Source organism: Zootermopsis nevadensis, unplaced genomic scaffold (genome assembly GCF_977971745.1).
Source record: "Zootermopsis nevadensis isolate Lab colony 2312 unplaced genomic scaffold, Znev_1.0 Znev_ptg000018l, whole genome shotgun sequence".
NCBI classification, from domain to species: Eukaryota; Metazoa; Arthropoda; class Insecta; order Blattodea; family Termopsidae; genus Zootermopsis; species Zootermopsis nevadensis.
Genome location: NW_028259150.1, coordinates 3,921,937 through 3,946,211, shown reverse-complemented (window position 1 = coordinate 3,946,211; position 24,275 = coordinate 3,921,937). Strand labels below are relative to the sequence as shown.

General features: G+C 39.0%; 1 protein-coding gene and 1 long non-coding RNA gene across 4 annotated transcripts in view; one reads left to right on the top strand and one right to left on the bottom strand.

Moving 5' to 3' along the window:
* The window catches only part of LOC110826493 (uncharacterized), a 147,747-nt gene that overhangs the window by 5,277 nt on the left and 118,195 nt on the right, over positions 1–24,275 (bottom strand). For 2 of the 3 annotated variants that reach the window (XM_087351139.1, XM_022057200.2), the window contains exon 3: positions 6,695–6,785. In XM_087351139.1, coding sequence (XP_087207265.1) covers positions 6,716–6,785 — 70 coding nt within the window. In that variant the 3' untranslated portion in view covers positions 6,695–6,715. Of the gene's footprint in view, positions 1–6,694; positions 6,786–19,012; positions 19,095–24,275 lie in introns of those variants that run through there. The other variant, XR_015535746.1, reaches the window with a different exon arrangement.
* LOC110826494 (uncharacterized) lies at positions 16,815–22,920 on the top strand. The gene is made up of 3 exons (XR_002542070.2): positions 16,815–16,945; positions 21,745–21,875; positions 22,438–22,920. It is a non-coding gene; the product is annotated as an uncharacterized LOC110826494 (long non-coding RNA).

Sequence of the window (24,275 nt, the reverse complement as noted above, 5' to 3'; positions counted from 1 at the left end):
CACCAACGAAGAAGAATTTACATCTGTCAGTGATACGGACATATTTTTTTAAAAATCCGGGTTTTTGAATATTTGTGTCTCTTGGGATTCTGTTGACTGGAATATTGTTTAAATATGCACATATTTGGAATAGATAATAGGTAGCAGATTATATATCTCGAAATTCATAATTCACTGAATGTCACATATACGAAAATATTGATTCACACCAGTGAATTGTCCGCTGAGTACAGCTCCGAGATGGCATCACAAGGATTTCGCCGGCTACATAATTTTGACGTCATATCTGCCCTTACAGCGACGTAAGATACTACCAGGTAAGATTACTGGATGAATGTGAAATAGTTTGTTGGGGAGCAGGTGTAATGATCCTATATATGCAGAGAAATTTATTTTCAGATTTTGTAAACAATGAATTCATTTTATATGTAGGCTTTCGGATATTCTGAAAATACTAAACGAGACAGCGTGTTTTGGGGTTAATTTAGTATTAACTGAAACTCTGATAAAAGAATCAGAATGTTCAGGATATTAAATACTATACCGGACAATCTAAGTCACTTTCAACGTAAGTCGTGGCCAAGTGGTTAGCATTCCTCCGTATTCGGAAGCTCTCGGATCAAACTCTCGGCCCGGGCACTGGCTATCCTCGCTAAGGGTTTCGTGGTTTTCCTCAGTAGGTCCAGGATAATGCCAGGCAAGTATCTTTTGTTAGACCATGACCCTTTCTTTTCATATATTTTATAATTCTTTATTTACTAAGTCATCTTATCATTCGACGGTACATATCCTGAGATAGTAACAGCGTCGTTAAATAAACCACTGTTAAATTAAGAAAAGTCAGCTCCATCCTCCATACACCTTACAACCTTCTTACCTAAAATTATTTTCAATATTATCTTTCCATCTGCTTCTCAGTCTTCTAAACGGGCTACATGAACAATCCATATTAATTTTCTTGGCTTCATACCCTAAGAACAAATGTTGTTTTTAGTCTATTTAACGAAATACTCTCGCCTACATACGTTACATAGCGCCAAAAAATAATTATAAATGATGCATTGCAAATTACATGGAAGGAAACTATGGATGCCTATTTTAAGGAATTATCCCATAATTGCTTGAAGGAACTGAGAAAATTACGAAAACCCTTTATCAACATAATGGTTTCAGGCCGAGAATCGAACTCGGGGACTTACAGAGACGCAGCTGAAGTCATAACCACTCGACCGCTACGTTCGGTAACAAATAATTTGATCACACTTATAAATAACGAAGTTCCGTGTTATGTCCTACACTTGCTTCGTCTTCCTACGTAAAATGTATTGCATAACAATCTGTTTTTACTACTTTCACATTTTTTCGTCAGGATAAACGACACATCACAAACATACAAAACAGTGTAACACAGTTGACACTAAGTTAAAAAGTGTTTTCTGGAAATGTATTTGAGACGTGACGGTATAAACTCTATCAGTGGTCGTGGTAACTCCAATGTTCAAGGCGCTCTGTGGACGCAATATTGTGTCATATATCCCACCTTCAAAACCTATTTCCTTGAGATGCATATTAATAATAACTTGCCATCACTTTCTCGGGATTAAAAATTATCGAAATTACAATATGTTTTCCACAAAATTTCTACGCATAATTATTTCCACATCTGAGCTACATCACAATCTCCTGCGGGACTAGAAATGGATTCTAACTTGAATAAACGCAGAGTTCTAACAAGGACACTTGTTAGGAGACGTGTAGTAAAAACACTCTTAAGATGGCTGTCTCCATCATCAGGTCGATCGCCCTGATGATGGAGGCAGCAAGGACTTCTGAAACGTCGGTAAACTTCTACTAGACTGCACGGCGCAACAATCCAGAAGACAGCAATCTTGAAACTCATCGCCGTGATAACTTCAAATCAAATCTGATAATCAAATTCTGTAAACAACCGAGCGACTTTATTCCAGACATCACTGTGTCAGTGTCAAGCGGTGTGGTAAGTGGAGTAGTGCATCAAACAACACAATGCAGTCGTTAAGACGTTTGTTCACGAGAATGTCGTTGGAAACGCGGATGTGATTGATGTCCATGGGGATTGTAATGGCTGTCATGTCAGCCCAGATATTATCTTGGTTGGTGCGGTAAAGAACACTAAATAGACCTCCAATTCTACAACGGAGGGTCCCAGAGATCTGTATCGTTGCGATGTGCAAGTTAGGCTGGGCGCAGACCAATGTAGCTAAGCTGCTTTTAGCAAAAGCCCGTGTGCTCTATGCAGAGCCGTACAAATAAGACGCAGAACCGAAGAGAGAAAGACTGCATAACGAAAGGCATCTTTGCACTTCATGTATTTGTGAGTGCGTACTGTTGAACTGTTCAACTGCATATACAAAATGTCCCACAAAGATGGCGCACACACTTAACAAATGAAACAAAGACTTTTTAATAAAGTAAAGTAGTACATACGTCAACATCGGCAAATTCTAAATTAGCGTGTCTAGAACAGGTGTTCAAAATGGCCACCGTCCAAGTCTTCGGTAAATACAACACACGGGGATCGATATCAAGTTTAATATTCCGTACTACAAAGTGTAGACATCTTTTTGTGTCATTCTGTATTGTAAGGCAGCAATTCGAAGCTTACGGTCGCGAAGTTCAATGGATCCATATATCAATTAAGGACAGATTTTGCTGAATTAAGTTACGAAAGTTCTACACCAAGATTTTTACACTTAAACTAGATCGCAATCAAGTAGCATTCGTTTTTCGTATTCAGGTAAGTTCAGGGATTCATGGGCGCATCCTAGCATATCCTTCAGAACCATAATTCTTATTGTTAACTCCCGCAGCAAAGTTTTTCTTGGGAAGCTGATAGTCATTCAGCTAGTCAATAAATGCGCCACCTTTCACGGAATCAGAAGCTCATTACCGTGTTCACAATAACCTTCCAGTGGAACTCGTTCTAAGACAGCTGAAACCAGTCCACATCCTAGCACGCTATTCCCTTATCAACGCTGAACACAAACTGCATCAAACAAAATGTTTACCTACAGACCATAGGGCTTCATTGTAAGTTTCGTCTAAACAAATTTTAATTAACCTAACAAGTTTCAATGAGAATGACGCACAGAATTTCTCTTGTAACCGAGTACTAAACTTTCTTGAAGTCTAAAAGTAGCTTATGTACTGCCCTATTATTATTATTATTATTATTATTATTATTATTATTCAGTGTTCTGTCTTACGACAGGTCCATTGCTCTGCCCAAAAAGAGCTCTCCAGTTTTCCCTATTCTCAGCTTCTCGTTTTAATTCCTGGAACTTCATCTTCTTTCCTTGTTTCAGATCGTCGGTTAGCTGTATCGTACTGCCATAGTGTAGTCTTATTTTTTCTCTGTTCGGTATCTGGTAAATGAATATTAAAAAAAATGTTCTACTACAGTCGGAATTCACTTTTCATCCTCAAAAATTCATTTATATTTATTCTCTCGTTGCTAACGTATTCGATACTATAGCCACTGCGTTAGTCGGTGAGTCCTTGAATAATGCAAGACGTAGGCGCAACTTCTTGGTGTTTCGAAACATTTACCTCCTGAAACATTCTGCCTTCCTCTCCAACAAGGATTCGGTGCACTGAAGCGAGTTTCGACGTTAAAAATTTAAATTGGTCTCTACTATCGGCCTACACCCACGCTTAACTTTGTCTCTCTTTCTGCTGCAAGCTTCTGTGTGTCATTTTGGGTAACCTGCCAACTTGCATCCCTCTACATATTGCATGCAATCGAAACGAGGAATTTTATGTCAACAATGACGTAGTTTCCAGCCTACTTCATCTAAAGGTGAGATTTGAATACTTCATTGTACCTTGAGGTTACACCGAGAAGCGATGTAAGAAAGTTCACATGTGCGTTATGATATAGCCTGATTCATAAAATAATTATTTAATTATTCTAGAACGATTTACAATAAGATACGCTTGTCTGCGAAAGACTTACTTCATTTCGCAAGGCCAGCTTAGAAGCAACAGACGCTTTATAAGTAATTCCATTAGCAGTGCCACAAGCTATTAGGAACACGGTTAAAATAGAATTAACACTTTGATTGCTCGTGGTAAGAAAGCCGTTGGTTACACATTTTCGTGTCTTGGAGAATTAACAGGTGTGTGGAAGGCGGAAACGTGGAAATGCTACTAGCGCGCCGCCTCGCTAATTACGACTTGGTCGTGTAACCCCCGTCTCCCCCACTCCTCACCTGTTCCACTCTCTAACTTCAATAAATTAATCACAACTCAAACGCAGAAGCAAAACCAATTTTCAAAACTGCATATTATCTTAATAAATAACTAATTTCATGGAGAAGAGTTCTTTAAAAGTCGACAGACGCTGAAATGGTCAAGGAATTCTCAGCCTTCTAAGGAACATGAAGCTTCAGTGCTGTTAAAACAACGAACTTTCTGGACATCATCCATCTTCTCGATATTTTGTAAAGAAAAAAGACGTTTCTGAGACTAGAAACTGTCTCCGTCTTCAGATAAAAACCTACTCCGTTGGGCCCAAGCGATAGAGCTAGTCCAGAAGATTCCAGCCACCGAAACATCGTGTTTCTTTACAAAAAATTAAGACGATGGATAATGTCCAGAAGTTCATTGTTTTAATAATAAACCATCGTCGGAGACCTTCAGTTTGACTTCAGTACTGCTGCTGGGTTCTAGGCTGAACAAGTTGCATCTAGTCCACCTGGACACTGAAACTCCACTCATCTATCGAACACGAGGCAAAGGCCTATGTTACTTTGATTTTGACATCATAGCCCCTGTCCCATTACTTTCTGGACATGCCAAGCAGCTTGCTGTAGGGCTGAGACTCACAAATTGTATTGGGGGTACGATTACCACCTACTGTCACTGAAGTCTCTTCATCGCTTAACTCAGTCACTCCAATCGAAGGCTGGGATAGCAGCTTTAAATAGGTCACGGTCGCCTTCCTATCTCATTCTATGCTACAGACATGTAACATCTTCAAGTGAAAGAGCGTCATTAAATAGTCTAATCTATAAACCGATCGATTCCTCGCTTGTAATTCAGATACTCCAATCTAACAATCTGTTTCGCAGTTAACGCGAAACACCGACTCTAATCTCCCCACAATCAGTCATCTGGGACAGACCTACAAGCATGAATGAGCAGGTTGAAGATACACAGTCGAAAACATCACGCAGGGTTCAAGACGTAGGCTACTTTTGTTTTGGGACTGTTCCCATAATGTCACTGCAGGGGGGTTACTGCCTTTTTGGCATTATGAGTAAAAACTTTGGAGGAAAAAATATATGTCCTACTTGGGGGGAAAAGCCCTCAATCCAACACCTCAGGGCTAACATGTCATTCGACACCCCGTGGAGATCCTTCCCCACTCTTGCCAGCCCCAACTCGTCCCGTGCAACCGTGTGCACGCCATGGACTAAAGAAAAAAGTCACAAAAATCCATTAAGTTTTTTATCCCCTTCACTGGTGCATTGTAGTATTCATTTACTAAAAAACTAGCAGCGAAATTTGAGCTATTGGAGCTGTGTGGGTTTTTTAACGGCATTTCTCATAATTCACTAACGAAACCTTTAACCCCTTTTTTCCTAAGGTTTGAAAGAAACATAATTCGTATTTCTACTTATTTATTTTTTATACTTCTCCCATGGGATTGTATGCTTTTCATCCCTAGAAAAGAAGGGGTTGGAGATAAATTTATACCAGAAGTTTTTTGACATTAAAAATTTTATTCGACTCTCTAAGGGGCTGTAAAGAAAATCCAGTATAGGGTGAAATGATTGAAATTTTCAGAGGCGTAGGGTGAAACGTAAGTATAAAATTAATGGTTCTTTCATTAAAATTCATCAAGTCTTTTGATATTTTCTGAACCCCAATCATAAGCAACACACAACAAAGCGAAGGCCATATTGTTGATCAGATATTCCATCGCATAATTGTTCAGTCTGGTCATCTTAATGAGCAACAGGACAAATGAACAAGCATTATGTTATATTCATAAATGAAATCAGCTATAATCTAACTATTCATTCACATAAAATGAAAAGGTACAAAGAAAGAGATATCCCGTTATGCGCCATGTAGGCGCTCAGGGGAAGAGCTGATACACATCCTGTTCATTCTTAACCCCGGCACTAGAACGGGGTGAGTGGTCAGCGTCACGACCCGGTCGCGCTTTACCCCCGAGGAAAGGACCCCTGTTACCTTCTGGACAGGAAGCCCGTCTGGACGCAGAGGCTAGAGGAAAAATCCTCTGCCTCCGTCGGGGATCGAAAGTGCATATCTTATACCTGCACTGTAAATATGACCAAGGAGGGTGTACCCACCCACTGCTCTAAGTGAACACATCTTTGTTGTTCCAGTGTCTTTTATAGGAAATTAACATTCTAATCCATTGAAATTACTGAACAAAATGACCGTCAATTATTCCTACAACTTTGACTTCAAGAAGTCCTTACAAACTTACACAGAAGATTAGTTATTTTTGAAGAAACACATTTACAGCACGAATTTTGTTAACATTTTATACATAAAAGTCCATCGCATTGGTTCTTAGAGAAGGCAGTAGAGTCAGACTTTACGGTTAGGCTGATGCTTAGCTGCAGTTGACGAGACTGTTCAAACAGTTACTGACAATGCACACAAACTGCGTACTTACAGAAGCTGTCCTCACACACATTCAATCTGCATGTACTTCTTCCTCGTAGTGCGCTAAGGTCCCATCGTGGCCGTGATTTCCCTTTGAGTTTCTGAAAGAAAGAAGTTAAGAATAACCAGTACCAGACTGTAGAATAAGTTCTTACGCCAATTTGCAAAAAACAGAGAATGTTCAATCGTGCCCATTTATGCGAATTTTAATTAATATAATACAAGCGTCGAAGTTTGCAATAAATAAAATGCCTTCTCTGAAATCCGGTAATAATTATGAAGACCCGTTACTCAGAATAAAAATGTTTTTATTAGAGACGAGATTGTTATGTCTGAGGAACTGATTAAAATTGTCGGCACAATTTTTATTGTAGAAAACTTCATTAATAAGCCATGTTTTATGATGATCTGATAATGTTCTTCGACTCTTTGAATTTAGGACACCTCCAATTATATTAACTGTAATATTTTTAAAACATCGTGTGATTTTGAGTTTTACGTGTGAGGTCTACTGTTATAAATAGATTATGGAAGAGGTGTTGGATTCCCGTTATACCAAGTGGGGCTACAGCATTCTTGACACGTAATGGATCTAACTCATAGCACTGCCTTAGGGCACGGCTGAATGGCTACAACACGTATACGAGCAACAAGGGCATTTGTTCATGTAACCACAGAAACAATCACAACACCACCTAATGCACGAATTACAACTGGTCACTGTAATTCGTTGAAATCCTGATGAACCACAATATACTATAAATCTTCCGACAAACACACTTAGGTGATTTAATAAACGAAGTATAATAGGACTGCAGGTAGAATGAAACGCTAAAAGGACACGTTCCACAATTTTATTCTTGTGGTAACATGTATCAATCTAGCACTTAATTATTCACAACACTACTGGCTTCCTGCAATATGAACTACGGCCTATCGTTTTACCTGTGACAATTCTCAATACCCACGGGTGTAAAGTGTATGAATTCATTCAAGAAATACAGAGTTCGTATACAGCCCCCCCCCTCCCCCCCGGCTTCATCCTTTAATGCCTGTATCTATATTGCACTTCCAAAATACGGGTTATTTTCAAATTAAGACCCATGGAATTTTACTAACTAAAGATGGCCATGACGGCAAACTCCCGCTTTTCAACACGATAGAATTTTTAAGGTCAGTAGCCGATTAATTCCGGTAACATCCTGTTCTTCTGCCGCAATGAGCAGTCACGAACAGGACAAGAATTATGTCACCCAGTTTTTTGAAGGCGCTGGAAATCATAAAACATTTCTTCAAGATTATTTCTCGGTCCGTCGTACTAAAGTGTTACTTTGTCCTAAGTTAAAAAGTGTAAACGCGCCGCGTACAATTTCCTTCTCACTTCGCGCGCTCCAGAAGCTTCGAGTAACAGCTCAGTGCAATTACAAGGAGTAATCTCTGCGACATATTTATATATTTTGGGCCTTCGTATTCGTATAAATGTAAACGTTGTTATTTTTAAATTTTACGAATTAAACCTCAGAAATTTCAAATTTTCGTCAAAAATTAGGAGTCTCTGTTACTGTTTCAAATCCCAGAACCTCCTCCTTTTAATCTCCAATCTACTTTAAGTTCATTATATGATTTTCATAAACTTCTTTGGTGAGCAGATCATTAGCATTTTAGTTAATAATGCGTGAATATAACTTAACTTCTAATATTGAACTGATGAAAAAGTGCTCGATTTATTTATCGTTTTATAGAAATAAGATACAGCACAAATTGAGGTATACGAGGTGCGATCGGAAAGTTTCTAGACCGCGCCTATTTTTTTAAAAAAAAACCCATACACTTATCTCAGGTATTAAATTCATCCATCACCCTCGAAGTAGTTCCCCTGGGAGTGAACACAACGATCGCAGCGCCGCTGCCAAGCCTGGAAGCATCCCTGGAAATCTTTCTTTGTCAGCCTGTCAAGCACCATCTGCGATTCTGCCTGAATCTCTTCTATCGTCTCAAATCTCCTTCCCTTTAGCTGAATTTTCATCTTTGGGAAGAGGAAGAAGTCACACGGAGCTAAATCCGGCGAATAAGGAGGGTGCGGGATGACGGCCATGGTGTTTGAGGCCAAAAACTGCCGAACTTTGAGGGCGGTGTGCGCTGGCGCGTTGTCATGATGCGTCGCATGTGGAGTTCTTCCTTTAGAATCAGCTGACAGGTCCCATAGCCTATCCCAACAATGTCGCACAAGTCGTTGATGGTACGACGTCGATCTTCGTGAATGGCCTGCCGAATCTTCGTCACATTTTCGGGCGTTGTGCTCGAAGATGGTCGTCCAGAACGCTCGTCATCATCGACAGAGGTTCGGCCATTTTTAAAACGTGAATGCCACACAAAAGTTTGTGCACGACCCATTGCTGACTCCCCAAATGCTTGCTTTAGCATTTCATAGGTTTCCGTAGCCGTTTTGGCGAGTCTTTGGCAAGAGATTCAGGCAGAATCGCAGATGGTGCTTGACAGGCTGACAAAGAAAGATTTCCAGGGATGCTTCCAGGCTTGGCAGCGGCGCTGGGATCGTTGTGTTCACTCCCAGGGGAACTACTTCGAGGGTGATAAATGAATTTAATACCTGAGATAAGTGTACGGGTTTTTATACGCGCAGTCTTGAAACCTTCCGATCGCACCTCGTATCTGTGCTATAAACAAAATATTCTGAGATAATATGGCGGCTACAGGAAAAATAAACTGATCACGCGTGTTAGGACTTAGCTCAGTCTTTGTGCAATGGAAATTAATTATCATAGTGCCAAAATAAATATTAAAGCTGAATTACCGTTTGAAAAAAAGTTGCATTATTTAAGTCCCTTGAAGTGTGTATAAGGATGCTTAAGGCGGAGGTAGTTTTACTAAATTACTTTTCGAAGACTTTCCTGTTGAAGGCAAGAGACTGGTCGGACATCCCGCACATAATATACATTTCATTAACCGGAGAATAGAAACAAGTAAACTTACTTTGCATTACAAAAGGAACTTGATTATTCCAATTAAATGTTATTGACTGCACGTTTTAGTCGCGTTTACAACAGCATTGTGCTTGCTGCAGATGTCAGAAGACTAATGCGAAAGCGTTTTCTTACCAGCTTTGCGAACCAACATGGCTTCAAGGGAGATGCATCAAATCTAGGGCTGACACTGAACTGAGCAAGGCTTCCTACTTTATGATAATGCTCACGTAACAGCTACAGTGAACCAAGAATGTGACTCTCAACATCTTCCCCTGACCCCCCATCCCTCTATGAATATACTGATTTAACGCAAAGACGTAAGGTTCCGGTAAAAGTTACCTTCAATATCACAGGCGTCACAGAGGGGAAACTATAATGGATACAATAAATTTGTACACACACTAATGCACGGAAAATTTATGTAAGTAAAGACTTTCCTCAAGTAGCTTCAAAAATGTGTGTTCCAGTTGGGAGTAAAAACATTCCGTAAATGCGCTCCTTGTTATTCTGCATACCTCTGCGACCTCGATGGTCACTTATTGAAGATGCAAATACAGTGGTCTACTGTCTACAATATTTATCATAATATAAGTCACACTCCATATAAAATGTTTTCTGAGTGTTTATTTAAATATTTACCACGCTGATAAATAATCGAAATAAAAGTTATAGAATGTGGGAAATTGTTCTTTTGAATACTGAAACTATAACTTTTCGAAAGTTGGATTCGCTTCGGTCTTCAGGTAAAAAGGGGAAAAAAAGACAAATATATTTTTCCAGATCTGAGGCTAGCTCAACCAGGGGTCCCCAACATATAGGATTTCTGCCCGTTCCATACGAAGACCTGCTCTCGAACCGTAGTAGTTTTACAATTCAGACTACAAACAAGTCGAAAATAAAATCTTTACATGTTATAACGCTATCGTTACAAACCTTCAGACTTCGACCAAAAGTTAAAGAGATTAACGAAATTTTTTTATGTGTACGATTACGCATTTTTCGAAAAATGAGAGGCCCATAGTCACGCCCGGTTCCCACCTTTTATCATTATTTTCATAATTATTTCATTTAATAACTTTCTCACAGACTGCTATGGATGGACTGACCTCTCATCCAGCCTTCAGGCACCTCGAAAAATTGTAACCGCTAGCCACTTTAAAAAAACAGGGCGCAGGGCCTGATCCCATTTGGAGTACAGACTCGTTTGCATACGACCAGTGCTATTTCACTAGCGGAACCCTCAGGAACAGTTTTCAGGTACATTTCCCCCCCTAAATATAAGTGTATTTATTTTAATTTACAAGTTTAGTAACTATGAATGCAATGTTCCTGTTTTCACAGTGTCCAGAAATAGAGACAAACCGGGGCCAATCAGACGGAATCTTCGACTGAAGTGAGGCGGATTCTTACTTCACTGTATGAGATCTGATGTTCTTATGTCAGTGAAGATACCGATGTTGGCCTTCTGGGTTGTGACGCCGTGTGGGCCTGCAGGTAGATACCAACACTTCAAAGGAACGCACTGCCTCCGTTTCAGGGCTCAAGATGTATCGATATCTAATGCCAATGTTTTACTGTACAACAAAACATCACTCGATGTAATCATCTGTTGACAGTCCAACGCCTATCGGCCAGGAGGCGGAGGTAACAGTGGAACTTGCCGACAAACTATGCCCACAAAACGATCAGTGCACTTGGATCAGATATGTTACATTGTGTTTGTTGCTTCGAAGTGCAGGTTGCAATACACATCTGTTGTAGCTCAACTTGCATGCTGCAACTGCGACGTTTAATGTGATGTATAAAATTCCTCTCTTAAACTCCATGATGCACAGTTATTCTAAGATAATACGCTTGTAGTGGCGCTCCTTACTCACGAATCGTTATAAGGGTTCTAGTGTTCGTGGTAAATTAAAATGACATACAAAGGTAATTTTAAAATGGCTTAACATACATATCAAACCATACAAATATCTGTCAACTGATTCAAATGTTATTCGAAAAGAGGCACAAATGTGCGTGCACATGGACTTGATGCCAAAAACCTATCCTGTTGAAATATGGAAAGTAGGGTAAGAATGTCACTTGTGGAAAGCTTGGAAAGGTATACTAAAAAGGTTCGATTGTATAGAACTATGTAATTGTGAAGAGAATAATGCGTAAGGCAGTATGGAGCTTCGTCACGTGGAAGCTATTTACTTCGCAGCACCAAAGCGCTGCGCTACTGTTTGGCTTCACGGCATCGACCTGTGGGCGACATTCCTATGCAAATACTTTGCAATGTCACAATACTGCTCGAACCGATAAGGAAGTAAGTAATCCGTTATTTAACATCGAAGGCTCTAGCAGCAGTGAAAATGTTTCTGGGCTGTGACGCCGCGTAATCTTGTAGGTGGTTAAGGACGCTTCGGAGAAACATATCGCTTCTATTTTCAGGGAGGCAGGGAAGAGTTTAAAAGGAAGGAGTCGTGGTACTGACCTGGAGGGACTGACTTGAATCACAAAAGATAATCAGATAAACCAAATGACAACCCAATCTTGACTTGAGACGTTAGAGCGTTAGTTAGCAAATTGGAGTGGCTAAACGGCTGGGTGTAAGAACAGATTTAAGTCTGAATGTTCATTAAGTCTAAGATGTCGTATGCGAAGTGTATTTCGTTAACGATCCTGATGCTTACAAATAAGAATAACATATAACTATATAAAAACTGACTTCAAAATTCTCAACTGGGGCCACCAAACATTTTTATAAATACTACAATATGTCAGAAATAATAATATTTAGTGTAGGCGACTTATTTTCTGTGCATGCCCTGATTAAGTACCCTGCCTAAACTATTTCACACGTCTAATGATTAAGTGTCCTTGCTTGTTTTTATACGTTCGCATCCACATATTATTTAAATCGGAACGAGACCACGACAGGTTTTCGAGAACACGGCCAAGAAAGTCTTTATGAAAACCGTCACGGTGAACTTTTACCAGACAGCAACTGAATTAATTAGACGAACAACTGATTGTTACTCAGCTGGTAAGTAAATTCCTACAACAGGGCCAGCATCACAGTGACCATGAATACAGAAACATACAAGCTTCTATTCAGTAAAAAACTTAGTTCCTTTCATGCACTGTATACTTTCATGTACAATTGAATTATTGACTTTATATGTGATCTTTACGCAAATTACATAAAATGAATGCTTAATGGACAGATCGTGTTTTTTATTCATTTTCCGAAATTTCCCAATGACGTCAGACAAGATTTGACATACGAAATCTTCTATTTAAACTTCGAACACAGTTGTCAAGGGAGTTTCATTTTTGCGCGTATCTGCCGAACAAGCCTACAGACACTATTTAAGTTAAGGAAAGCAAATTCTGAACTCCAAACCTACTACATTTGCAAGAAAATACTACTGTACAATAAATTAGTGCATGATAAAATAAACACTACTAAGAAATTATAATGTTAATTGCAATGTTTTAATATGAAGCAAATTTCACAAACCTCAAGAAAAATATTGTCATATCAACTGGCAAGAAACTCCTCCTCCCTCATAGAGTTTGTAAGAGTTAAACAAGGAAGATGAATTTTCCGGTACGCAATAAAATTATCGGCGCATGCACGGCGTGTTCTGAAGTCGCCTTACCGTTAATTGTAAAACGCAATTGAATAAGGAGTTTGGCATGCAATGACGTGACTGTCTTACCTATGCCATATCGATAACTTTTATGAGTAACAGCGTTACCATATATGAATCCAGCAAGTGGATTTTGAAGCTTTCGAATATTAAGGAGTTGAAGTACCGGAAGTGCTTATAAGGTACAAGAATGCTTCACAGCACAATTTATTGTTACACTGAATAAATAAAAAGCTTTCGCGTTTATTATTCAACAAATGCACTCATATATTGACTTGGCATTTGAAAGTTGTGGGGCAAACATATAAATTGATTCGTTAGAGGAAGATTGTGTCGGTCTGCATGATGAACTTGCTTGCACTAACGCTTAAAATTACACAGGACTGAAGCGTAGGCATGTGTGTACGAGCCGCGATACAACTTAACTCGGCTCTCGATAATCTGTATAGACATTCTAATAACACAGCCTTCCATATATTTTTACTTTCTCACACGTGGGCCTTGCACAGAAAAAGCGCTGGAATTGCAAAATTAAATGAAAATCGTTTTTAACTAAATATGTTACGAATTTTGGGTCATCAGCTTTGTTATTTTCGTTCATTGTAAGAAAGTTTCGTGTGAACCTCTATAATTTCAATTTGAAACATGTCTTTACACTTCAGAACACCAATTAAGGTTAAGAATATCGTGACAGCATTAATTAAAAATAAAGCTACTTTTTCTATAATCTATCTATAAGATAGTGTAATTGCGTCATATTGTTAATACTCTAACAATTATTTATTTTAATCCGTCTTATCACAATATTTAAAATATTTAAAATTTCTTATAATTAAGATAATAAAATATCATTGATGTTCCATATCGATTGATCGATTTACATTTTGGAACATCTTTTACACAACATGTTTCAGTTTTTATAAAACCATCATCAGGTGTAAATTATTTACGAACTTAAAACTCAAATATGATTCCATTTGGTGATGTTTCATGCCATTTGTTTTTCAATTTTGGGCGAGGTGTTGTCTTTTCTTAATTTTATCAGATGTACATATCGGTCTTAGATGTAGGAGTGATTGTTCCGATTTGTCCAGAAGTACTACTGTCATCGTATAGGTGTGGGTCAATCTATCTGTAAAAACGTTTTCATTTAGCAGGAATGATTGGTTGTAGTTACACAATTTTTAGAAACATTTTATTTTTATGAAGAGGCGGGACCTCCAATGGGCACTTCATCACAAAAGCACGGCATTTGATCCTATGTCGAGCCAGTTTAATTCCGACGACACCATCACACGCTATATAACTTGTGTTCCGTTTTAATATTATCTTCTTATTTGTACATTCCTCTTCAAAGTACTCTACCCTTAATATATTTCGTAGAAATGGAATAATTTCGTATTTCCTCCATACGTGCTACATGTCCCACCCATTAGAGACTTCCGATTTAATAAATCACCCAACATAGGCGTATTCACTGAAGAATACAGCGTCATTAAATAATACATAAATAAATAAATAACAGGAGGAAATGGATAAATTACAACTTCTAGGAGAGCCAGAAACTTGGAGACAGTAGGAAAATGTAACAAAATATATCACCTTAATCATTTTAAATTACAGCTAAGTCCATCTTACAGGAAATACCATATTCCGCTAATGTAGTAGGAAGGCAATGTGCGAACAAGGATACAAGAAGCCCAAACCATGGACTTACGAGCCAGTAGCAGCTAACTGGGGTCGCGTGTATTGCAGAACCGAGTCACTGACAAAATAGATCTATTGTAATTGTAAAATTACTTTATTATGTTAGGAAGGTCTGAAAATTATGGCGTTTAGGATGTTATTCATTTCCTTTTCATATATGGGGCGGAATTAAGTATTTCCTCTCCAAAGTGTAACAGAGTCAGGGTGGCAAGGAAGGGGAGCCGGGGGCAAGGGGGGGGGTGAAAGAGTGGAATTTGTTAGTCCAGAAATAGTGTGGTCTGATTTGTAAGAGGGAGGGTTTTTACACATAATGGGGGAAACGAAGAGGGATGTTTTCTGGGGTGAAATGTTATATTTTCAACACATATTTTTCTATGAATGAATGACACTGAAAATACGGTCTACAGGTCAAATTTCGGGTTCTTTTATGGTGCTTTCATCAAGTGTTTTTTTTTGGGGGGGGGGGCAAATATTCACAGAAAATACGTTATACATAACTGAGGTGGAGAACCATAAAAAGTACCACAACTTTAAATGCTACTTTAAGCACAAAAGTTCAGATCTCTGCTCCTGTCCACGTGCAGCGTCATATTGAGATGTGTCCGTTTGAACGGTGAGTTACGAGTACAAACATGGCGGTCTGGTAGCAAAATAAAGCAACAAAAACACATTTCAGAACCAGAAGAAATAAATTACGAAGACTACACAATACTGAAAAATCAGATTATTAGTTTTGAGGTAGAAATATGGATTGTGAGAAAAATAGAACAAATTGTGCATGCAAAATTTCTCGCGTCACTACTGAGAAGTTAAAATAACAGAATGGCAGGGGTCAGTACATTGTTTGACTCTGCTTATCTTTTAATTTGATCACAAACGTAATTTCAATTACTTTTCGTTTTCCCATTTCGAGAACATCATTACACTGGCGAAGAAGCAATTTTTCAGGTTAGAGCAGTAGCTTAGTATTCAAAACGTACTTGGATCTATCCCAATATAATTACAATTGTAAAATGTAAACAAACGAAAGTGTACTCATATAATGACAACCAGTCACTTAAAGACGGGGTTGGAGCCTACTGTCAAATCCTCGAGTATAGCCTATGACTTACAGATTACCTCAGACAATGGGCTGTATCCAATACAGAGTTGGTATGACTTTAATAGACCTACCACGGCGACGATTATGTAGATTGTCTTCTGAGTTGTCGATATTGCCCTGATGATTGAGGCAACAAGAACCTCTGAAACGTCGATAAACTTCTACCAGGCTACACGGCGCAACAACCCAGAAACAGTCACATTCAAAATTGTAAGATTTGAGGTTTTCACAGCGGTTAGTATGAAGATTTCTGTCTTCTGGGTTGTTGCGCTGTGTAGTCTGGTCGATGTTAACCAACATTTTAGAGGTCATGCTGCCTCCGTCATTAGGGCGATGAAAGATTTGAGGTTTTCACAGCGGTGAGTATGAAGATTTCTGTCTTCTGGGTTGTTGCGCTGTGTAGTCTGGTTGATGTTTACCAACGTTTCAGAGGTCATACTGCCTGTGATGAAACGCACCGATGATGGAGGCAGTATGACCTCTGAAACGTTGGCTAACATCAACCAGACTACACAGCGCAACAACCCAGAAGACAGGAATCTTCACATTCAAAATTATTCAAAATTAGAATCAATCCGAAATAATGGATATGTTCTCTCCACGTCATATGATTCTGAGTCAGGCCAACCATGACCTGCCACAATGAAGTATCCCGCATGTACGGGAAGGAAGTCACTGTGACTTGTCGTTCAGAGGTGCCCCGAGGGGATAGACCAGCAGGTAACAACAGCACGGACTTGACCCGGCGAGCGGTCGGACAAGGTCGGTGGGACCAGCAGACAACTCCGGCCAGTGATAAAGCGGGCAGCTGTTGTCAACGCCACAAGGTAAAATTAAAGTTGTCCCCGTGATTAATCAGCCACCATGTCATGAATATGTATGAGGAAGACTTAGGCACTATAAGAACGTGAGGGGTCAGCTTCGCGATTCGACAGGTTTAGTCTGGGGAAACATGCCTAAGTATCCATCCGGTACGAGGCTGGGCTGTGAGTCTCAGAAACGGTCTGAATGGGCCGGCAAAGAGAAAAGTCCGTGACTCTGCCGGAAATTGAATCCCAGTCGTGCACCTACAGACAGTCAAGTTCCGCTCAGGTCTACTGTTTATCTGAACAGAATAATAGAATTATTTCATAAATTTATCACTCAATTTTCATAAAAACTCTTTAGTACATGTTACCGTTGTGACAAAGTAATGAAATTATGTCACTTTTTGTCTGTTATATTACGATTTAGTTACGGATTTTTATTATGTCATGTGCTCATACGCTTAATTTTATTATACAGTCAGCACATTTCTAGATCATTAATATACTGGCTCTATAAAGAAGACTCCATTTATTTTTTCGCCTTCTATATTTTTAAAACTGTATGACTCATTATCACCATCACTATCACACTTACTGAGGTGTCCGAGAACTAAGTTCTCGGGCAAATATCAGGACTTAAAAGCTTAACAACAAACAAGACTAAACAACACGGAGATTCACAGCCTTCATGTAATGATGTTAGAGTGAGTAAATAAAAATGACTCCAGCATACTTGGGGGGGGGGGGGGGGTCCCATATAAATTTCGGTTGAAATCCTCAACGGAGGAAGCACTTCAGAGAAGTATGTGTAGCTTGGACGATAAACGGGCTAAAGCAGCATTGAATAAAACTGATAATATAAATGAACTTAACCAGTGCAACGGCGAAAATGACGATAAAATCGCCGTGTCCCGAAATTTCATAACCAGCAAGACTATTACTATCAGTTCTCCAAAGAAGACCCCGTACCATGAAGTACCATGGAGTTACCCGTGTTTACATCTAATAAATAAATATAAACTAAAAATAAAAAGGCTACGCAATTACTTCCGAGTTTTTACTGAAAGATGTCAGGTGACACACAAAGCTAATCTTATAGTTCATTTACTCTAAAAATTCCCTTCTCTCATGAAACGTAAAGGTTAATTAACGTGTTCAGGAGAACTCACCAATGGTCCCTCCCTTGGACTAGTCGAATCCAGTCCACATTCTATTATTTTAACATAAATTTTAGTTCTTCCATACCATCTATATCTAGGTCTTCCAAAGTGATCTCTTCCCTTCATGCATGCTTGCATGAGATATTCTATAATAAAAATTAAGACAGATTTATGTGACAAATATGGCAGCAATTATTATTTTGATCTGGGCTAATCTAGACTTAAGTGCATATTGGAAGTCAGATAAGCCTACAGGAAGTAGATTTACTATTACAGCCCGAAGGAACCTATTTCTCCAGGGCAAACCGCAGGCCCAGGCGCTGAAACTAATTCCACCATGTGAACAAGACATTCTGCATTATTCAGATCTGCTTGTATTTGTACGTGGAAGCCAGGAACTGAAGCACACAATTAAGTGAAAGTAATTAACGTTTCTTTTACTTCTGAAAGTTTAATTATGTTTAAAATGTATGCGTTCCACCACCTGTGGTTGTCAAATCAATTTAAAATTTTCCAGTATCAGTTAAACATAACCACTACTTACATGAAGATCAAATAAGGCTCTTGTTTTAAAGGATTCATCGTATAAAATTCTGGTACGTGCTACAAAATACAGATATAATTATTATCTACGTTTCCAGTGACAAGATATAATAAAAAAGGCGAGTCGTAAGTATCAAAAACAACACATCTTCGTCCATTAATTAAAACTCAAAACACACGATGAAAACAGAGCCAGTTCCCAAAACGTCATGTGTATTTTAATATATCTCTACATTTTTATATAATACAGGGAGGAAAATATCGTTTCCCATTATTTATAAACATGTGACTACATCGTTCTTGCATCACTTCAAATCAAGTTTCGAGATTGTGTCTGTCATTATAATTGGTCTTAGTGTTATTATTTTGAATTTCTTACCAAAGCAGTCTCCTCTGTGTGTGTGCGCGCGTAACACTTCATCTGTTACTTTTTAGGCATCTGTAAGCGTGGCCCCTATTATTATAACCTGGAGGCAAACGAAAAGTCACGATGTAACTAGCAGAACAAAATAGACAGCGACTATAACAGCACAGTACTATTACTTGTATAGAGGAGACGTTTCAGATTTCTTCCATAAGTACGGGCGATTATATTTCGTATTCGCAAGTCATTCCTCAGGGAAACAAAACACAAAAAGACATTACTTTTCGTTTAATTTTTCATTGAAATCAATAATACTTTGCTGAAAAACTGTTATTTTCCTTTATGCAACGCCTGGATTTTATTAACATTAATTGCTTCTCTGCCAAATAATGTTAATGAAACAGGCCTTTTGGTAAAATACCTCCAGAAACAACTGTGAAGTTTCCCTTGTTCTTAAGCACCTCTCCAGGAAATTGTAAAGCAGACACTGAAGTCAGCCTAGACCTCGGCCGTCGATGGAGGTGGCATCACGCAGACTACAGAGACGCTCTGGACACAGTGGCTGAGATAAAAAGACTTGCGTCTGCCGTGAATCAAACCACGGCCCTCCAACCCGTAGCCAGTGATTCCGTCAACAGCTCATAACTACTGAATAACAACAACATGAAACATACCAAACACAACTGACTAGAATATGATCTCCTTAGGTCTGCCTATTGTCCAATGCTGAACAACGAACTACCTACAGGCCACGTGCGGCTTCACAGCGTATTTTGTACGTCCTGCTCAACTTTTTATGGGGATTAATTAAAAGAACCAGAACCCAATCACTGAACTGTGTTCACATGTTGTTTTCGTTGCTTCTTTCTTTCCTTCCAGATTCCCGTTATAAATATTAACATGTCGACAGTCATGAATGCTGTGTTATACTACTTTGAAATAGACTACATACAATCAGCTTTTGTCGTATTCTTATTATTCTCCATTCGGCATCATTCTGAAAATGCCAAGCCAGAATTATCGCTTTATTATGAATGTAAAGAGTTTCATTTAGTGGGCAATATATAATCACAGGTAGTGAATATGAAGCAAATGTTCCAGGGACCGAATACTCTTCTAATCTCAAACTTTTATCGAGTTGAGTTTGGATGAGATCAGAAACCCTTAACGCACATACTGACAGATGGACAGCAAAAGGGGTTGGAGAAGGAGAATATATGCGTATTGGTATCATGGAGGTAAATATCCATGCATTCTTAACTTTTGCATTAGACAGAGTTTATAAGCCTTTGCTCCCAGTGATAGAAACCAGGGCAGATTGGGAAGATCCGTCAGAATAAACTAACATTGTGGTAGCAAACCTAGAAAGTTCAAAATCGTTAACACCAAAGCCCACCATTAGACATAATCATGCGTCCTCGCGTACCTTGGCCGTGGTCGAATGAGTACGTTTAAAACAGGAGGAAAAATATCACTTAAAACTCAAACTAATTTTTTTACTTGCTTTGGTCAGGAAATAGATTATTATTGTAATTAGGTAAGAGTAGGAGAAACGATAATGAGAGAGAGAGAGACAACAAGAGAGAAGAAAATGGAACACACACAAAAACTCAACTTGTTTCAGCCATACCAGTCTTCAGAACATGTAATTTCTATGAAGTTATCTAAAACAAAAACTGACAATTTAAAAAGAATGTGGAAATGACGTATAACCAAACAAGGCAGAATTACAGGAAAAAATGGTCCCAGTTTTCTTTTCGTGCGTCATCAAATATATTTTGACAAGCACGCCAAATTTTAATAACCTGTACTTTTCTCCAGTCATTATAAAAAGCAGTTTATGGAATATAAATACAGACTGATTGTGCCATCCACATGTCTGATTGCAGAGAGTTGTATTTAAAACCACAGTCAAATGCTCAGAAAAATGTTGCCGTGCTTTAAAAGGTTTTCAAGAAAAAGGATTCTTTCGGACGCAGAATCAGGAAATAATTGGATTGGAAACCGTGAGAGAATGGAACGAAAATATAGCTGATCTTTGAATGGCTTATTGCGATACTGGAAGAGACCACATCGGATTGCAGTCGATGCATGACTGGATACCAGAACACCTGTTAAAAAATCGCACTAACAGAATGCGAGGTCAAAGTAAGTTGAGTAACAGGCGACTTCCGAGGATCCAATCACATCAGAACCCTGAAGATGGGGACAGAGTTTGTTCCCGAAACGTCGGTTTACTACGGTAACCAGTTAACGCGGCTGATTGCCCGAGAAGATTTTATTGATTGTACTCGCCGCGAAAGTCTCAAATCCTATAGCAATAAAACTCTTTAAATGCAGTCTACGTTGTTCTGGATTGCAACATCGTGTGGACTTGTAGGTAAATACAAGGGTTTCAAAGCTGAGTATGTTTCTCCGAAACCTTCTTTTCTACCTGGAAGTCCACATTGCGTTACAGTCCAGAAGACCAATATCGACGTCTTCAAAGCCGTGAGAAATTTAAATCTTACTTACAAGCTAATCTTCTTTGCGCAAAATCCAACGCTTCATTCCTTAATCCTGTACGTGTTAAAGTAAAACACAGTCCTTCACCACTGAAGCAAAACAGCTACCTAAAATACTTTTTTACACTCGAAGATTCTGTTCGAAAAATCACTTGTCTGTGAATGTCGAAGGCAGAGCGAAGCCGAACAGCTTCGTCAAGTCTTTCGTCGCATGTTGTAGCACTCGAACCTTCTGTTTTCGGCCGTCAGATGAGATCAGTTGCTGTAGCAACGGATGCCACACCACTCTAGAGAAGGCATGCATGTGACCAGTTTCGTTTTTCTCTCAAGGGTCTTTCAATCCCCGCCGAGTACGAAAAGCTCCGACTGCATTCATGTCCGTAAGTATTACTTTAATTCGCTTCTTGCATAAAATGCAGGACAGATTTATCTTAATTACCTTAGTAATAAGCCAATGGACTATATTCTGGGCCATTCAAAACAGCTTACGTTTCCATAACCTGTTTATGACTAAATTTACTTGTAGCATCCGTTCTTCCCAGACGACCATACATAATCATTTCAACCCTTTTGACGCCAACATAAATTCTGCAGTTAGTCAAAAACTTAGAAACAGGTACCCTTGAGGTAATACAACATTTTCTCTGATGCTTACCTAAGCATCACGCAATGCAGATGTATAGGAGAGTGGAGAGAGCTACATGTATACACGTTTTATCTCAGGACTATACCGGGGTGAGTGCTCAGTTTCAAGCCCCGGTCGCTTTACTCTCTATTAAGGAATCCCATTGAATACGAAGCTCGGTGGGCCCCAGAGACGGTCTGGACGTTGAGACGAATAGAAGCCAACTGATTATAACTACATAAGGTAGCCCCCTGATATAGTAATGTATTCAGAATCTCAAGCGTATAGAATGTATGTTACATGACTTTATTTTTCAGTACGCATTCAGATTTGATGATCACTCCACACCATTTACATCTGGCAACTAACTTCACACGGTGATTTAATGCACCAGAATTCGACGGATATGATGTGAAGATAATGACATGCTTGGAGCTGATATCCATGATGTACTACGAAGGACCATTATAGCATGTGCCTCCAGTTACTGAAGAAAATCATGACAAACTTCAATCAGGACAGCCAGTTTCGATCCTGAGGCTTCAAATTAAGAAACTTCATGTGATAATAACAGCTGTTTACAATTAATTTCGACTGTACGGGAAACAAAAAACCGTTCTTGTATTATAAACTTCTTCTGTGACAGAAGAGCTTGTTACAGGATTGAGGCATTCAATGTGTGGGCTCTAGGAGCTACGAAATGAGCGCTCGTTACCTTGCTGTATCTAACTGCTTCAACTTTTCCTTACCTGAGGGTATCTCGATAGTTGTCAATGTACGTCTAATAATAAAAGAGAAAACTCCGAAACATTTATAAAATTCCATACAAATATTATTATTAAAAATCTTCCCTCCTCTTCCATCATTTCCTTTTGCCCTGTTTCTTTATGTTCACGGAATGTACATCTTAATACCTGTATCGGCCTCAAAATCTTCACTCCATCTTTAACTTTGTCTTCATATTGCTATTCGCCTTCCCTGGTAATTTCCGCCCGTCTTATCTATATGGACTTCCAAGATGCACCCCTTTTATGCAATGTCCATTCGTTTCGGAAACAACATACCTCACTATCAAGTTCAAATCACTAAGTAACAATATGAGGTCACGCGGATTCATTCAAAAATGCATAGTTGCAATCCACCTATATCAGAACGTACAACTTCGGCAGCGTCGAATGCTTAGAATTATCTAACGTTTTAACAAACATTCCAGTTTCCACCTTCAGGTTCAGTATGCAATGGTTGGGCGTTTTTGGAAGCCTCGTATAGGGCAGACAACAGGTGGCGAGTTGGATTTGATGGTGCTGATTGGTAGAGGGAAAACAACCTGAAGATGGAAACTGCAATGTTTATTCATGCTTCGTAACGAAGAAGTTTGAGAACTCTCGAAAGTGTGAACTGAGGCATATTTACGACAGGCCTGTACTTTCAATTCTTAAATAGAATTACAAATCAAAATTTCAGAATAAATTATGAATCAGGAAACCAGCTGTTGCTGTCGGAACTGCTGACCTTATCGGTAAAACAATCGTGAGGTTACCGTAGAGAAAATAGATAAAAAGACAATGAATTTACAAGCGACAGGCTTAATGAATACTGCGTCCACATTAACTCTGAAAACATTTGCTTACAGTTCTGGGAAATACAGTAACTACTACGAACATAGCACACGATTATTAATACGTAACAAATCTAACAGGAACTCGGCCATGATTACTGGAAATACCGGTTTTCAAACATCTCAAGAAGTTAGAAAACAGCGCCATAAAGTGATCACCACACGACATAAATGCGTCGTATGAGGTCAGAAAGGTTTGTTCCTGTTTCGCCTTGTTTCGTTTCGCCCTTCAACTGTGCGATAGGCAGTAGTCATACACGTATTCCGCAAAAACATTTTTACGGTTTTGATTAGGCGTAGATGGCAGGATAATATTAAAATGGATCTTCAATGATTAGAATGTAATGACGTGGTCTTAATTCATATATCTCTGGAACGGGTCCGGTGACGGGATCTTGTCAACAAGGCAATGAACATTACAATTCACAAAGTGCGAGGAATATTTTGATTAGCTGAGTCACTGTTATCTTCTCAGATAGGTGTGTGCTTCGTGCCGTTAATTAGCTACTAAACAAAAATAAAAGGACTCTTGGTAAA